The sequence below is a fragment of the Ambystoma mexicanum genome, chromosome 13, assembly GCF_040938575.1.
Source record: "Ambystoma mexicanum isolate Mex_15411 chromosome 13, UKY_AmexF1_1, whole genome shotgun sequence".
Lineage (NCBI taxonomy): Eukaryota > Metazoa > Chordata > Amphibia > Caudata > Ambystomatidae > Ambystoma > Ambystoma mexicanum.
In genome coordinates this window covers 847,441,043-847,459,219 of record NC_090938.1, presented here as the reverse complement: position 1 = coordinate 847,459,219, position 18,177 = coordinate 847,441,043, and the positions used below count along the sequence as shown (strand labels likewise).

General features: G+C 44.7%; 1 protein-coding gene across 2 annotated transcripts in view; it reads left to right on the top strand.

Moving 5' to 3' along the window:
- LOC138522107 (major histocompatibility complex class I-related gene protein-like) overlaps positions 1–17,438 on the top strand; it is a 458,357-nt gene extending 440,919 nt beyond the window's left edge. Inside the window, exon 6 of one of the 2 annotated variants that reach the window (XM_069635375.1) lies at positions 14,215–17,438. In XM_069635375.1, the coding sequence (XP_069491476.1) occupies positions 14,215–14,243 (29 nt within the window). In that variant the 3' untranslated portion in view covers positions 14,244–17,438. Of the gene's footprint in view, positions 1–3,968; positions 4,067–14,214 lie in introns of those variants that run through there. The other variant, XM_069635374.1, reaches the window with a different exon arrangement.
- The last annotated feature ends 739 nt before the right edge of the window (positions 17,439–18,177 follow it).

Here is an 18,177-nt window from a genome sequence, read left to right as displayed (position 1 = left end):
CCTGTGTCCAAGGGAAGTCTGAGGGTGCTACCGAGTTCTTTAATGGGTTCGAACAGGTATTTTCAGATTTCAGTGGACAAGACTTAGGCACAGAGTCTGGGAAAAGATTATTCATAGACACATTTGTGCGTGGATTGCTGCCTGACATCCAGTCGCAAATTATGTCCTCCGAGAGCACTTGGCAAGCGAAATCTCAATCAGAAGTACTGCACATGGCTCAGTACTACGAGAATCATGTCAATCATGAAAAGGAAAGAGTTGAAAAGAGGAAAGGTGATTTGAAGACAAAAGTACTATTACAGCAAATTGTTAGAGGCCCTAGAGGGGGTAATTCTCAATTTAGAGGTTACTATGTTCCGCAGGGTAAGGCGCCCTTGGGACCTGTAAACATTAACCAGTGTGCTTATTGTAGACAAGATGGTCATTGGCATGCACAATGCCCGATCCTCCGTCAGAGGTCATATAACACATTTGGGAATATGGGTAGACGATCCAAAAGTCGCCCGGGTCTAGGGGGCCCTGGTAGAGGTCAGTTTTCACAGGATTCACAGCAACCTTTTTCACAGGACAATCAGGCATCAGGTGTGGATACTAGAAACATTTTTGAGCATCCTTCTGCCGCTTACCTCTCTGAAGAACTTCCTTTCGCCGACATTCTGTTTCGCTAGGATTGCCCGAAGCATGGTTTGGAACAACGCCTATTCCCGTTAATCAGAAAGGTCCCTACGTTGAAATGATAGTGGGAAATAGGAAACATCTATTCTTGATAGATACAGGGGCACAGAAGTGTTCCTTTGATCATTCTCGGGTTCCAAACATTCCACTGTCAGGGCAAACTAACGTTTCTGTAGGGTTCTCTGGTACACCAGTTGTCTGTCCGGTTTCTTCGCCGGTACCTATTTCTTTGGGTCCGTTTATGGACCATTGTCCATTGCTTTTGACTTCTAATTGTGGAGAGAATTTGTTGGGGTTGAATCTGTTGAAGGAATTAAATGCGGTAATTCATTGTTCTTCTGATGGAGTGCGTTTGACGATTTCACCACAGCAACTTTCTGTTTCTCAATTCTTGCCTAGACTTTTGCCGCCGGAATTTAGTGATGTTCCGGAGTGTTTATGGGCTATTGATGATAATGATGTCAGTGTTTTTCGATTGAACCTGTTAAAATTGTCTTGAAACATGGAGTAAAACTGCAACGTATTCCACAGTATAAGATCTCGGTTGATGGTGAGCAAGCTTTGAAATGCATAGTCTCCGATTTTGTGCATCGAGGGATGATTGAGGAAAATACAGGTAGTTTGTGCAATAGCCCGATTTTGCCCGTGTACAAAAAAGGCGATAATGCAATTCCTTTTCGTTTCATAATTGATCTGCGTGCCATCAATAAGATCGTCGCTCCACAATTTCCAATTGTGCCTGATGTGACGACGATATTAACTATGATCCCGGCTTCAGCTACTTACTTTAGTTTTGTGGATCTAAAGAACGCTTTCTTTAGTATTCCTATACATAAGGACAGTAGATACCTGTTCACGTTCACCTTACGGGGACGCTCGTTTACCTTCCCCATGCACCGCAAGGTTACACAGAAAGTCTTAGCATCTATAGTAGGGCTTTGAAAGAGCAGCTCGACACCCTCGAGTTGCCCTCTACTTGTACACTGCTTCAATATGTTGATGACTTGTTTTTAGCTGCTGACTCAGAGAGCACTTGTAAGGAGGGCACTGTGTTGTTACTTATTCACCTGGCTAAACATGGACATAAAGCTTTGCTTAAAAAATGTCAATATTGTTGTCAGGAGGTCACCTATTTAGGCTATCTCCTGTCAAAGGAGGGAAGAAGGTTGACGCCTGAACGGATAAAACTCATTTCTAGCATGTTTGTCCCTAATACACAGAAGGAAGTTAGAGCCTTGATAGGAATGGCTTCTTATTGTAGGCAGTGGATCCCTACCTTTTCACTAGTTATTAAGCCGATGTTGGCTCTGACGAAGAAGGGCATTTCTTTGCCATTGCCGTGGAACATGGAGCACCAGCGTGCATTTGATTTGCTCAAGACTGCATTATGCTAGGCACCGGTTTTGGGCACACCAAATTATGAAAAGGCCTTTGTGTTGTTTGTGCATGAATGTGATGGTGTTGTTTTGGCTGTATTAACGCAGGAACATGGAGGGAAGAATAGGCCGTGTGGCTACTTTTCTTCCGCCCTTGATCCTGTAGCATGCGCTTTGCCAAGATGTTTGCGAGCTGTCGCTGTCGCTGCTGCTGCTGCGTCTGTAAAACAGAGTGAGGGAATGGTCCTAGGCCATGCTTTAAACCTAATGGTACCTCACTCTGTGGATGTTCTACTGAACAGAACTCAAACGCAACACCTCACTTCCGCACGGTTAACAAGATATGAATTGATCTTGTTTGCACCACACATACAAATTAAGAGGTGTTGTGTTCTTAATCCGGCTGAACTCCTACCTTTCCCGCAAGGTACTGCTTGCAGTGACGAAGAGTCACATGACTGCCTTTACACTACCGAACAAGAGACAAGGGTAGAATTGATCTGAAAGATACTCCTTTGGACAACCCACAAGGGGAGTTGTTTTGCGATGGCTCCTGCTTCAAACTTCTGGATGGTACATCCACAGCTGCTTATACAATCACTACATTGAGCACGGTCATGGAAACCAAGAGAATCACGCATAACTCTGCGCAGGACGCAGAGATTATTGCATTGACCCGAAGGGCTTACAGTGAATATATACACTGACAGTCAGTATGCCTTTGGGGTGGTTCACAACTTTGGGAGACTTTGGTCAGAAAGAGGGTTCTTGACTTCACATTGTACAAAAATCCTGCATGGTTCCCTGATAGTACGGCTACTCTCAGCGCTTGCACTCCCTACTCAGCTAGCTATCATAAAATGCGCAGCGCATCAGAAGATTGTAGATGATGTAGGAAAAGGGAACGCTTTTCCTGATCAGATAGCCAAACAGACTGCCACTGATCTCTCTTCAGACATGTATACTTCAAGGGAGGCCACAAATGCCTGTACTATGGATGAGGGTATTGATTCCGTAAGGGATATCCAAGCCGATGCCATGTTAGAAGTGTCTAAGAAATGGGCTGAAGGCTTGGGGAAACTTGATGATGATGGGTGTTGGGTGGACAGAGTTGAAGGAAAATGGCTGTTTCCCGATGTGTACATTATGATGATGGTTGTTATGTCTCATGGTCCCATTCACATATGTGCTGGTAAAATCACAAAAATGTTGGAAAAAGTATGAGTAAATGACAAAATCTCTAAAGTAGCTGAACGCTTTGTCCAGGAATGTATGATTTGTTTGCAGCATAATGTGGGAAAGGGCACATCAACTCATGGGGGTAATTTTGGTCCACCTTCTGTCCCCTTTGAGGTCATCCATTTTGATTTTATTGAGATGGAACGTTGCAATAATCTAAAGTATGTGTTAGTCGTCATCTGTGGTTTTAGCAAATGGGTTGAGGCTTTACCTGTCAAAGACGCTACAGCTATAACTACTGCAAAGACTATGTTAAAGGAGTACTTCCTGAGATTCGGGCTGCCAAGAGTCATCTGGTCGGACAATGGTCCACATTTTATCACTGCTGTAATTCTGAAGATATGTGCGGGATTACAGATCGATAAACGGTTCCATTCGGCTAGACACGCTCAGAGTGCTGCACTAGTGGAAAGACACAACGGCATCATCAAAAACAAGCTCGCTAAAACGTGTGCCGGCACCAAACTAAAATGGCGGGAAGTCTTACCGATCGTGTTGTTATCAATGTGAACAACCCCTCAAACTAAGACTGGGCTCTCGCCCTTTGAGGTGGTTATGGGGAGGCCAGCTAATATTTGGAACATTCCGAAATGTCGTTCTTTGCGAAATGTTGAAAATGTACTTCTTTCAGATTACTGTAGACAGTTGGCTAAAAACTTTTATTTGATTTATCACCAGGTGCGAGAGGCTTTACCTGTACGATATGAGGGCCCTGGTCACAGCATATGACCTGGGGACTGGATTCTTGTAAAATCCTTTGAGCGATCTTCTTGCCTCGCACCTCGTTGGAGGGGCCCCTTCCAAGTCCTGCTGGTCACACAGACTGTGGTGCAGGTGGCAGGCCAGAAGAATTGGATTCATGCGACACACACCAAGAAGATTCCACACCCAGTGCCATACGATACAGAAGAAGCAGAACCCCTCACCAGTACTGCAACCAACGATCCCGAAGCAGCAATTAGCATCAAGAGTGCATCGGAAACTCTCCCTGATCCTGTGAGGTCTGGGGAAACAGCCATTTCATCTCCACACTCTCCAACCATTTTGTTCCCGGAAACGATCCCCAATTGTGCCTCTGACCTTGCTTTCGCTCATTCACCACTTCCAGTGGGAAGTGACGACACATTGTTCACGGATAAATCAGTGCCAGGGATCACAAGGTACGATCTGCGTCCGAGGAAATAGACCTACTGCACGGTTCGGCTGTGCGCTCAGAGAAGAAAAAGTCATCAAGGGCTTGCCTTTTTGGCCCGATCAATTGTTTGTAAAGGGATTCTGTTGGCTAGGGTTTGTGGAAGGACTAAGAAGACGCTCAGCCTGGAGGTTGCCAGCTAATAACACTGGTGCGTTTGTTTGAAGAATACAATGCCTGCAACCGCTCCCGCATGTATGGAAACAGGAAAAGACTGTGTGACCAGCTACGGAAATGAACATTTAAATGTTTGGGCCCCGAAAATGTACTGCTGTCTTGTGACAATATTAATTGGTTTTATAACAGTCATTGTATTAGGTTTCTGGTATCTAGAAGAAGTACATCCGCTTGAGAGTTTGTTGCCGACTGAAAATGTACCTACTGTTTCTACTCCTTTCGTGCATCTGCACACTCTATCTCCTAGAGACTCTCAGCACAGACAGAGATATCATAATAATACACTATTACTCATCATGAATGCTACACATGCCATCTTTAACAAATCTAATTGTTGGGTCTGTTCACATTTACCGCAACACGGGGATAAGGGGCTAGGTTGGTATATTCATCCTATACCTTTGACAACTGCATGCTATGCTTCTCTTAGAGCACTATTCTTTGGTCGATGGAACGATAGCATCTCAGGGAACTTCGATGGGACTAATTTGAATCAGTTTGAAAAACATGTTCTGACTCCCTTGGGATGCTCGCTCTTTGCAAATAGGAGTAAGCCTAATGTTGCTTCTATTAGGCCTTCTGATAGACTGTCCCGTCCTTTTCAATCTTTGATCTCTTTCAAAATGGCTCCTATAGGCAATAAGGACGCCACGCCTCCTTCTTACACTGTCAACCATAGCCCAGATTCTGTTTCTTTCTGCATACAAAGGAATGGTACTCAGTCAATGGGTGATTGTAAAGGTTGCGCCAACGTTGCGAATTTGACTAGTGAGGAGAGACCTTTGTGTGTAGGCAAACCTGTCTACTTTGTTTGCGGTAATGTAGCATTTCCGTGGTTACCCAGGGATTGGCAGGGAACTTGTTATTTAGGGATTCTGTTAACCGGGGTATTCATAGTCAGTACTGTAGAAATTTCAAAGGCTCGTCCATGACAGGACGAGAATGGTGACACTTCAGCACAAGTTCTGGGCGATATAGCTAAATCCTTTGTGCCATTTTGGGGACAAATAATGAACTCTGAAGATATCAGGAGACTAGTGAGAGTACTGGAGAGGACCATCAACCGGCCCACTAACATACTCTATAATATGATCCTAGGACAGAAAGCAATAAGGTTAGTAGCACTTCAGAACGGGGTGTCATTAGATGTCATCCTGGCTGAACGTGGTGGGGTATGTAAGTTAGTGGGGTCCGCTTGCTGTGTTTTCGTGCCAGATTCCTCCCCAACTATCTTCAAGGCAATACAGAATCTGCATGTCCTAAATTCAGAAGTGCATGTTCCCGAGGAAAACCTGGATCTTAGCGCTTGGTTCTGGGACTTCTTGCGATCTTGGGGTTGGAAGCTACTTTCGGTCTTGCTGATCATTTTAGGAATTATGCTGTTTCTTTGTTGTTGTATACAATGTCTTCCTGGTATGTGTTCGATGTTAGGAGGATATTGCGCACAGGCGATGGATACATTAGGAGGCAAGGTATACGCCCCAGACAAGAACTCCAATGAATACGTGCTGAAAGAAATCCTAGTAACTGATTTTATGGCAATTGATATTTCTGATAGTGATTCAGGGTATATGGACGTTGAGACGTGGAGTTATTCGTAGAGTGACTAGAAGTAGTTTAGCGCTTGGCTTAGGCCAAAAGGAGGGTTTGTCGAACGGGACATCATATTGTGCCTCCTTTATTGTATATATTGGCCTGAGCCCAGTCGCTCTGCGGAGAAATCCGCGTTGCAAGGTTCTGACTTTTAGATGGATTAAACCGCCATTTTAGGATTAATCCGCCATTTTGATTCTCACTCCAAAGTCACCCTGTGTTCTAAGATGGTGGACAGTGTTGTTCTGCTTGTAACATGGCCGTCTTGACCTCTGTACACGAGTTAATGCTTAAACTGCCCGCAGGCAAAATGTTAGGGTCATGTACTGAGACCTTGTCCTTCGTTGACCTGTGGATAGAGGATTACTTGTGCCAATGATACTAATCCATGAACATATATTAAGTACAATACTGTTTGAATGCTAAACGTGCACTCTTGTTTGATTACATTGTATAAGAATATGTACAAAGGCTTAATGTAGAATCCGAAGACACACTGTTGCTATTGTAACCTATTGGAGTATGTATTAAGGATAATCCATAAATGTATAGATGCATAAATTAGGAACAAACTCGGCATGAACCCCAAGCCCGAGAAATGGTTAACCTGCAAATGGGCTGGACATCATGTAGAGAACCGTATATAAGGCACGAACATTCTGATGTACAGTCCCACTCACTTCACACACCGAACAGGGCTGGTATTTGCTGTGTTGTACTGAGGGCCTGATAGCTATCTGTTGCTTTGTCCTTTGAAAACTGTTCAGTTGTAGAATAAAGATCTGTGTATCTTTGTAAGCCTGTGTGGGTATATTTCCTTTTGGGGTACTCAGCCTCGATATTCTCTTTTTGCTTTCACAGATGGCGCCCGAATAGGGACCCTCAAGATTGATGCCAGCTCGTTGAAGGTTGACAAGGCTATCGGACCGGGATCGGATGGTGTAAAGGGGTCCCCTTTCCTGAATGAGGAGCGACACCTCAGCAGCGCTACACGGCCCGATCCCTGGACGGTGAGCATACGGCCCGAGTCGGCATCTTGACGAGGGTCCACATATCGAAGGGGGCAGATTTGCCAAAATCACCAAACACGAGGGTCCTATGTTTGTTAGAACATTTTGAAATCCGATCGGATCCCCTTAGGATTGATCAGGCGAGTCGTGGCCCGATTCTTAAGTATCCTGATAATTTGTTTTGGGTTATTGTACTTGCAAGTACAATTATTGACCAGGTAACACCAGTAATCTGATATGCCTGGGAAATTGTGTGCCTGCTTCAGGGCGTTATTCGGCAGTGACAGACAATCTTTGGAATTTGGCTGACCGGCGCCAATGGAGGGGTCGCCGACGTGTACTAAGTACTGTAAGGTAGTATAGTGTTTAATGATATTTGGCAAAGACAAACTAGACATGCTTCCGAACTTCAGTGGCCAATCAATGGTAGTTTTGAAATCCCTTGTATTGAGTACTTAGAATCCATAATATTGAAGAAAAAGGCTAGACCTGCAGCATTTGATGTATTACAGAATTGGAAGAAAGAAGCTTTACAGCACCTTAAGAGTAGAGAAAAACATGCGCGCCGCCATAAGACGAATGCCGAAAAGGCGTTGTTATATGACCAAGATAAACAGTCTGAAAGAGCTAGGAATATGGATAGGGCTTTTTCACTTGGTATCCAGAAAATCTATCCTTCTAAAGACTTTCATGTTTCTGACGAACTTATTGATAAATTGTTAAATGAACGAAGGCCTGGTGCCACTGCGCCACCTCCATATGTTCCTCTTCCTGCTGGTTTGCCTCTTCCTGCTGTTATTCCTCCGCCTGCTCCTCCTGGTGCTCATATCGTTCCTCCTGCTGCTCCTCTTCCTCCAGTCGCTGCTCCTCCACCTGCTCCTCCACCTTTGCCTGCTGTACCCGTAATAGCACCGCCGTTCCCAGATGTTCAAAATGTGCCTACTCTCCCTCTTCCAAGTGGTTCTACACCGTTTGTAGTAGATCGGGGAGCGGGATCGAGGGTCGTCACTCGTAATACTGTATCTCCAGAAAAGAAACGTGAGTTAACTGCATGGGCTAGGCATTGCATGGAGAAGGGTGATCAAGCTAATGTTTTTGCCACACTCTCTAATATGGACAATTTTCCTGAGAAAAACGTTTTTATTGAAGGATTAGGGATTCACTTGTGTGTAATGTGGGACAGGTTAAACGATACAGATCTCCCACAAGGGTTGAGGGATCTGAACACTTTAGCGTTCTCTAGGGACACTGCGGAGAAAGTACAAGAGCATGTCGAGAGGGTACTTGAGTATAGAAAGGAGTTGGAAAGGTTACGGAATGAAGATGAAGATGGAGATAGTTTGGACGTCATGTTTGTAAAGAAACGGTTCCTTCCTTGTCGTAAATCGATAAATGAGGAAACACGGATTTGCACGAAAGAGGCAATTAGGTGGATCTCAGACATGACGGTAACTCCCGTTGAAGTATATGACACGTATAGTCAGTATACGCCAGAATTGCAGAGGAAAGTGATACAGGTAATGGTAGAATACCTACAGGATGAGTGTGTAAAAAGAAAGATTTGTTGTCCCGCAGAGTTATTGGGTATTTACAATAGAGCTTTTTCGTTTGACACTTCTTTGGCTGCTTTAGCGCTCGATTTGGCTCTGTTGCTTAGTAAGCGTTCGGAGTTGCCTACTTCTCAGTTGCCTATGAGAGAGGTTCCTCCGACATTTGTCCCAAAAGTTGAGATTCACGCTAATGTTGCAGTGGGTACAGCAGCTCAGGAAATCCCTGCACATTATGTGTCAGAGTTTGTTCATGTCCCGTTCTCGAGACAGGAAGTGAACACCATTAGACAATCTATTCCCGAAATTAGGAAGAATCCGACAGGGTTCTACAAATAGAGTCTGTTTTGCAATCATAAGTATGCACTCTAAGTGATATTGACCTGTTATTTCCTGTACTCCTGCCTGTAGGTTTGTGGAAACAGGTTAGAACTATAGACGATGTACCAGGGCTAGGAGAAACATGGACTAACATAGTTAGACTCGATGGAGAAAGGCCAGCTGGCGAAAGACCGCCTCAGATGATACTAACTTTACCTGACAGAATAGTTGCGAAACTGAAAACTATAATTCCCGAAAAGAGAATTATTTGTGACAAGCTTACTGCCTGTGTCCAAGGGAAGTCTGAGGGTGCTACCGAGTTCTTTAATGGTTTCGAACAGGTATTTTCAGATTTCAGTGGACAAGACTTAGGCACAGAGTCTGGGAAAAGATTATTCATAGACAAATTTGTGCGTGGATTGCTGCCTGACATCCAGTCGCAAATTATGTCCTCCGAGAGCACTTGGCAAGCGAAATCTCAATCAGAAGTACTTCACATGGCTCAGTACTACGAGAATCGTGTCAATCATGAAAAGGAAAGAGTTGAAAAGAGGAAAGGTGATTTGAAGACCAAAGTACTATTACAGCAAATTGTTAGAGGCCCTAGAGGGGGTAATTCACAATTTAGAGGTTACTATGTTCCACAGGGTAAGGCGCCCTTGGGACCTGTAAACATTAACCAGTGTGCTTATTGTAGACAAGAGGGTCATTGGCATGCACAATGCCCGATCCTCCGACAGAGGTCATATAACACATCTTGGAATATGGGTAGACGATCCAAAAGTCGCCCGGGTCTAGGGGGCCCTGGTAGAGGTCAGTTTTCACAGGATTCACAGCAACCTTTTTCACAGGACAATCAGGCATCAGGTGTGGATACTAGAAACATTTTTGATCATCCTTCTGCCGCTTACCTCTCTGAAGAACTTCCTTTCGCCGACATTCTGTTTCGCTAGGATTGCCCGAAGCATGGTTTGGAACAACGCCTATTCCCGTTAATCAGAAAGGTCCCTACGTTGAAATGATAGTGGGAAATAGGAAACATCTATTCTTGATAGATACAGGGGCACAGAAGTGTTCCATTGATCATTCTCGGGTTCCAAACATTCCACTGTCAGGGCAAACTAACGTTTCTGTAGGGTTCTCTGGTACACCAGTTGTCTGTCCGGTTTCTTCGCCGGTACCTATTTCTTTGGGTCTGTTTATGGACCATTGTCCATTGCTTTTGACTTCTAATTGTGGAGAGAATTTGTTGGGGTTGAATCTGTTGAAGGAATTAAATGCAGTAATTCATTGTTCTTCTGATGGAGTGCGTTTGACGATTTCACCACAGCAACTTTCTGCTTCTCAATTCTTGACTAGACTTTTGCCACCGGAATTTAGTGATGTTCCGGAGTGTTTATGGGCTATTGATGATAATGATGTCAGTGTTTTTCAAATTGAACCTGTTAAAATTGTCTTGAAACATGGAGTAAAACTGCAACGTATTCCACAGTATAAGATCTCGGTTGATGGTGAGCAAGCTTTGAAATGCATAGTCTCCGATTTTGTGCATCGAGGGATGATTGAGGAAAATACAGGTAGTTTGTGCAATAGCCCGATTTTGCCCGCGTACAAAAAAGGCGATAATGCAATTCCTTTTCGTTTTATAATTGATCTGCATGCCATCAATAAGATCGTCGCTCCACAATTTCCAATTGTGCCTGATGTGAAGACGATATTAACTATAATCCCGGCTTCAGCTACTTACTTTAGTGTTGTGGATCTAAAGAACGCTTTCTTTAGTATTCCTATACATAAGGACAGTAGATACCTGTTCACGTTCACCTTAGGGGGACGCTCGTTTACCTTCACCCATCCACCGCAAGGTTACACAGAAAGTCTTAGCATCTGCCTGCCTCCACTCTCCGCCCTCTGCAACTCATCCAGAACAGAACTGCGAGACTTGTCCTTGGCCTCAAGCCCAGGGACCGTATCTCTCCAGGACTGAAATCTCTACACTGGCTCCCAGTGGCTGCGAGGATTAAGTTCAAAACCCTCTGCATTGTCCACAAGGCCTTCTGGGGCCTGGGGTCTAAATACCTGCAACTCTCTCTTCCTAAATATCTTCCTTCCCGAGCCCTTCGCTCATCCGTCTCCAACTCCCTCAGGGTCAGCCGCTTCTCGAAGCAACGAGCTGGGGGTAGATCTCTCTCCGCGGCAGGAGCCTCCCTCTGGAACAGCCTTCCTGCCTCCCTGAAACTTGAGGAGAACCATCTCCGGTTTCCGGAAGCACCTCAAAACCTTCCTCTTTGCTTCTGCTTTCTCTCTCCCTCTCCCCTGCTAATTCTTCACAAAATTCTGCACTGAATCTGAAACGTGGCCACTCTCACCGACCTCGGTCCTGGGCCCAGCCACTCTCCACTTGCACTGCCTCCCTGGCAACCCCTGCACTGCGGGACTGTTCTCTGTATCCCTCCGGCCCCCCTTCCCAGCACTTGTCTGCACTTACCTTGCACTTGCTACCAGCTGGCCCTATTTATTTATTTATCTATTTATTTCTATTCTACTTACCTTGTACTGCACTTTTCCCTTCGCCCTACCCCTGCACTTGCGCGGTCTGAATGACACCTGGCCTAGTAGGATCGTTGTCCGTCCTCCCCCTGTTGCCCCCTCCCTGTCTCGTCGCGCCTTGAAACACTTGTGTATAGGCGCGTTACAAATGCCATATCATATCATATCATATCATATATCTATAGTAGGGCTTTGAAAGAGCAGCTCGACACCCTCGAGTTGCCCTCTACTTGTACACTGCTTCAATATGTTGATGACTTGCTTTTAGCTGCTGACTCAGAGAGCGCTTGTAAGGAGGGCACTGTGTTGTTACTTATTCACCTGGCTAAACATGGACATAAAGCTTTGCTTAAAAAATGTCAATATTGTTGTCAGGAGGTCACCTATTTAGGAGGGAAGAAGGTTGACGCCTGAACAGATAAAACTCATTTCTCGCATGTCTGTCCCAAATACATAGAAGGAAGTTAGAGCCTTGATAGGAATGGCTTCTTACTGTAGGCAGTGGATCCCCACCTTTTCACTAGTTATTAAGCCGATGTTGGCTCTGACGAAGAAGGGCATTTCTTTGCCATTGCCGTGGAACACCAGCGTGCATTTGATTTGCTCAAGACTGCATTATGCTAGGCACTGGTTTTGGGCACACCAAATTAAGAAAAGGCCTTTGTGTTGTTTGTGCATGAATGTGATGGTGTTGTTTTGGCTGTATTAACGCAGGAACATGGAGGGAAGAATAGGCCTTGCGGCTACTTTTCTTCCGCCCTTGATCCTGTAGCATGCGCTTTGCCAAGATGTTTGCGAGCTGTCGCTGCTGCTGCTGCGTCTGTAAAACAGAGTGAGGGAATGGTCCTAGGTCATGCTTTAAACCTAATGGTACCTCACTCTGTGGATGTTCTACTGAACAGAACTCAAACGCAACACCTCACTTCTGCACGGTTAACAAGATATGAATTGATCTTGTTTGCACCACACATACAAATTAAGAGGTGTTGTGTTCTTAATCCGGCTGAACTCCTACCTTTCCCGCAAGGTTCTGCTTGCAATGACAAAGAGTCACATGACTGCCTTTACACTACCGAACAAGAGACAAGGGTAGAATTGATCTGAAAGATACTCCTTTGGACAACCCACAAGGGGAGTTGTTTTGCGATGGCTCCTGCTTCAAACTTCTGGATGGTACATCCACAGCTGCTTATACAATCACTACATTGAGCACGGTCATGGAAACCAAGAGAATCACGCATAACTCCGCGCAGGACGCAGAGATTATTGCATTGACCCGAGCTTGTGAACTTTCCGAAGGGCTTACAGTGAATATATACACTGACAATCAGTATGCCTTTGGGGTGTTTCACAACTTTGGGAGACTTTGGTCAGAAAGAGGGTTCTTGACTTCACATGGTACAAAAATCCTGCATGGTTCCCTGATAGTACGGCTACTCTCAGCGTTTGCACTCCCTACTCAGCTAGCTATCATAAAATGCGCAGCGCATCAGAAGATTGTAGATGATGTAGGAAAAGGGAACGCTTTTGCTGATCAGATAGCCAAACAGACTGCCACTGATCTCTCTTCAGACATGTATACTTCAAGGGAAGCCACAAATGCCTGTACTATGGATGAGGGTATTGATTCCGTAAGGGATATCCAAGCCGATGCCATGTTAGAAGAGTCTAAGAAATGGGCTGAGGGCTTGGGGAAACTTGATGATGATGGGTGTTGGGTGGACAGAGTTGAAGGAAAATGGCTGCTTCCCGACATGTACATTATGATGATGGTTGTTATGGCTCATCGTCCCACTCACATATGTGCTCGTAAAATCACAAAAATGTTGGAAAAAGTATGAGTAAATGACAAAATCTCTAAAGTAGCTGAACGCTTTGTCCAGGAATGTATGATTTGTTTGCAGCATAATGTGGGAAAGGGCACATCAACTCCTGGGCGTAATTTTGGTCCACCTTCTGTCCCCTTTGAGGTCATCCATTTTGATTTTATTGAGAAGGAACGTTGCAATAATCTAAAGTATGTGTTAGTCGTCATCTGTGCTTTTAGCAAATGGGTTGAGGCTTTTCCTGTCAAAGACGCTACAGCCATAACTACTGCAAAGACTATGTTAAAGGAGTACTTCCTGAGATTCGGGCTGCCAAGAGTCATCTGGTCAGACAATGGTCCACATTTTATCGCTGCTGTAATTCTGCAGATATGTGCGGGATTACAGATCGATAAACGGTTCCATTCGGCTAGACACGCTCAGAGTGCTGGACTAGTGGAAAGACACAACGGCATTATCAAAAACAAGCTCGCTAAAACGTGTGCCGGCACCAAACTAAAATGGCCGGACGCCTTACCGATTGTGTTGTTATCAATGCGAACAACCCCTCAAACTAAGACTGGGCTCTCTCCCTTTGAGGTGGTTATGGGGAGGCCAGCTAATATTTGGAACATTCCGAAATGTCGTTCTTTGCGAAATGTTGAAAATCTACTTCTTTCAGATTACTGTAGACAGTTGACTAAAAACTTTTATTTGATTTATCACCAGGTGCGAGAGGCTTTACCTGTACGATATGAGGGCCCTGGTAACAGCATACGACCTGGGGACTGGATTCTTGTAAAATCTTTTGAGCGATCTTCTTGCCTCGCACCTCGTTGGCGGGGCCCCTTCCAAGTCCTGCTGGTCACACAGTCTGTGGTGCAGGTGGCAGGCCGGAAGAATTGGATGCATGCGACACACACCAAGAAGATTCCACACCCATTGCCATACGATACAGAAGAAGCAGAACCCCTCATCAGTACTCCAACCAACGATCCCGAAGCAGCAATTAGCATCAAGAGTGCATCAGAAACTCTCCCTGATCCTGTGAGGTCTGGGGAAACAGCCATTTCATCTCCACACTCTCCAACCATTTTGTTCCCGGAAACGATCCCCAATTGTGCCTCTGACCTTGCTTCCGCTCATTCACCACTTCCAGTGGGAAGTGACGACACATTGTTCATGGATCAATCAGTACCAGGGATCGCAAGGTACGATCTGCGTCCGAGGAAATAGACCTACTGCACGGTTCGGCTGTGCGCTCAGAGAAGAAAAAGTCATCAAGGGCTTGCCTTTTTGGCCCGATCAATTGTTTGTAAAGGGATTCTGTTGGCTAGGGTTTGTGGAAGGACTAAGAAGACGCTCAGCCTGGAGGTTGCCAGCTAATAACACTGGTGCATTTGTTTGAAGAATACAATGCCTGCAACCGCTCCCGCATGTATGGAAAAGGGAAAAGACTGTGTGACCAGCTACGGGAATGAACATTTAAATGTTTGGGCCCCGAAAACGTACTGCTGTCTTGTGACAATGTTAATTGGTTTTATAACAGTCATTGTATTAGGTTTCTGCTATCTAGAAGAAGTACATCCGCTTGAGAGTTTGTTGCCTACTGAAAATGTACCTACTGTTTCTACTCCTTTCGTGCATCTGCACACTCTATCTCCTAGAGACTCTCAGCACAGACAGAGATATCATAATAATACACTATTACTCATCATGAATGCTACACATGCCATCTTTAACAAATCTAATTGTTGGGTCTGTTCACATTTACCGCAACACGGGGATAAGGGGCTAGGTTGGTATATTCATCCTCTACCTTTGACAACTGCTTGCTATGCTTCTCTTAGAGCACTATTCTTTGGTCGATGGAACGATAGCATCTCAGGGAACTTCGATGGGACTAATTTGAATCAGTTTGAAAAACATGTTCTGACTCCCTTGGGATGCTCACTCTTTGCAAATAGGAGTAAGCCTAATGTTGCTTCTATTAGGCCTTCTGATAGACTGTCCCGTCCTTTTCAATCTTTGATCTCTTTCAAAATCGCTCCTATAGGCAATAAGGACGCCACGCCTCCTTCTTACACTGTCAACCATAGCCCAGATTCTGTTTCTTACTGCATACAAAGGAATGGTACTCAGTCAATGGGTGAGTTTAAAGGTTGCGACAACGTTGCGAATTTGACTAGTGAGGATAGACCTTTGTATGTAGGCAAACCTGTCTACTTTGTTTGCGGTAATGTAGCATTTCCATGGTTACCCAGGGATTGGCAGGGAACTTGTTATTTAGGGATTCTGTTACCCGGGGTATTCATAACCAGTACTGTAGAAATTTCAAAGGCTCGTCCACGACAGGACGAGAATGGTGACACTTCAGCACAAGTTCTGGGCGATGTAGCTAAATCCTTTGTGCCATTTTGGGGACAAATAATGAACTCTGAAGATATCAGGAGACTAGCGAGAGTACTGGAGAGGACCATCAACCGGACCACTAACATACTCTATAATATGATCCTAGAACAGAAAGCAATAAGGTTAGTAGCACTTCAGAACGGGGTGGCATTAGATGTCATCCTGGCTGAACGTGGTGGGGTAAGTTAGTGGGGTCCGCTTGCTGTGTTTTCGTGCCAGATTCCTCCCCAACTATCTTCAAGGCAATACAGAATCTGCATGTCCTAAGTTCAGAAGTGCATGTTCCCGAGGGAAACCTGGATCTTAGCGCTTGGTTCTGGGACTTCTTTCAATCTTGGGTTTGGAAGCTACTTTCGGTCTTGCTGATCATTTTAGGAATTATGCTGTTTCTTTGTTGTTGTATACAATGTCTTCCTGGTATGTGTTCGATGTTAGGAGGATATTGCGCACAGGCGATGGGTACATTAGGAGGCAAGGTATACGCCCCCCAGACAAGAACTCCAATGAATACGTGCTGAAAGAAATCCTAGTAACTGATCTTATGGCAATTGATATTTCCGATAGTGATTCAGGGTATATGGACGTTGAGACGTGGAGTTATTCGTAGAGTTACTAGAAGTAGTTTAGCGCTTGGCTTAGGCCAAAAGGAGGGTTTGTCGAACGGGACATCATATTGTGCCTCCTTTATTGTATATATTGGCCTAAGCCCAGTCGCTCTGCAGAGAAATCCGCGTTGCAAGGTTCTGACTTTTAGATCGATTAAACCGCCATTTTAGGATTAATCCGCCATTTTGATTCTCACTCCAAAGTCACCCTGTGTTCTAAGATGGTGGACAGTGTTGTTCTGCTTGTAACATGGCCGTCGTGACCTCTGTACAAGAGTTAATGCTTAAACTGCCCACAGGCAAAATGTTAGGGTCATGTACTGAGACCTTGTCCTTCGTTGACCTGTGGATAGAGGATTACTTGTGCCAATAATACTAATCCATGAACATATATTAAGTTCAATACTGTTTGAATGCTAAACGTGCACTCTTGTTTGACTACATTGTATAAGAATATGTATGAAGGCTTAATCTAGAACCCGAAGACACGCTGTTGCTATTGTAACCTATTGGAGTATGTATTAGGATAATCCATAAATGTATAGATGCATAAATTAGGAACGAACTCGGCATGAACCCCTAGCCCGAGAAATGGTTAACCTGCAAATGGTCTGGACATCATGTAGAGAACTGTATATAAGGCACAAACATTCTGATGTACAGTCCCACTCACTTCACACACCGAACAGGGCTGGTGTTCGCTGTGTTGAACTGAGAGTCTGATAGCTATCTGTTGCTTTGTCCTTTGAAAACTGTTCAGTTGTAGCATAAAGATCTGTGTATCTTTGTAAGCCCGTGTTGGTGTATTTCCTTTTGGGGTACTCAGCCTCGATATTCTCTTTTGCTTTCACAATCCTTCTTTCATGGTTACGTTCTTTGTGTTGCAAAATCGTTTCTTCTTTTAAGTCTAATACACCATTATTCCTTATATTTCGTCTTTACGTGTCGTTCTTTTCTTGTCGTTTCATTCATTAGTACGCCTGTCAAGGCCCTTGTGCCGTCACCATTCGCCTTCCATTAATGCCCTTTGGGTCTCTTCGGGGACAGTTTGTAAGTAGTCTTCATTTCGTGTGAACTGCTGGTACGGTTGTCTCAACGGGTACCGTGCTGCCCATGGTTGTCTGGTTATAGGCACCTCAACAGGTATTGCTCTTCTGATGGGCACTGGGCAGAGCCCTAGTGCTGCTCTCCATTGGTTTAGTTGCTCCTCATACGTCACATATCTTGTCGAGTATGTTCCTGGTACCTCAAAATGGGTGGCTGGAGTGCAGGCCATATCTGGGACCTCCTCTACACTCCCCCCTCTGGTCGGTTCATCAACCACTTCTGCTTCCTCCTTCGGATTCATCTTACTTGGTTCTTCTGTATCTTGTTCATCGTCTTCTGCGTTTGTACATGATGGTGTGAACGTGTGTTTCTTTGGAGTCCATATTTGTATCACTCCTTTCAGACTTCATGCTGTTTTTACATGTTCGTCTTTGTTCCAGGTCATAAACTGGCACTGTCCATTTGGGCTGCAATAGATCCATTTTCCTTCATACTTTCTTCGTTTTCTAGGATATACAAACTATGTTCCTTCTGGTGCAAATTCGCTGGCCTTCACAAAGTCTCAGGTCTCTGGGCTTCCATCCTGGCTTGACATCGATCATGATCTTCATCCCAATGGCTTTCTTCG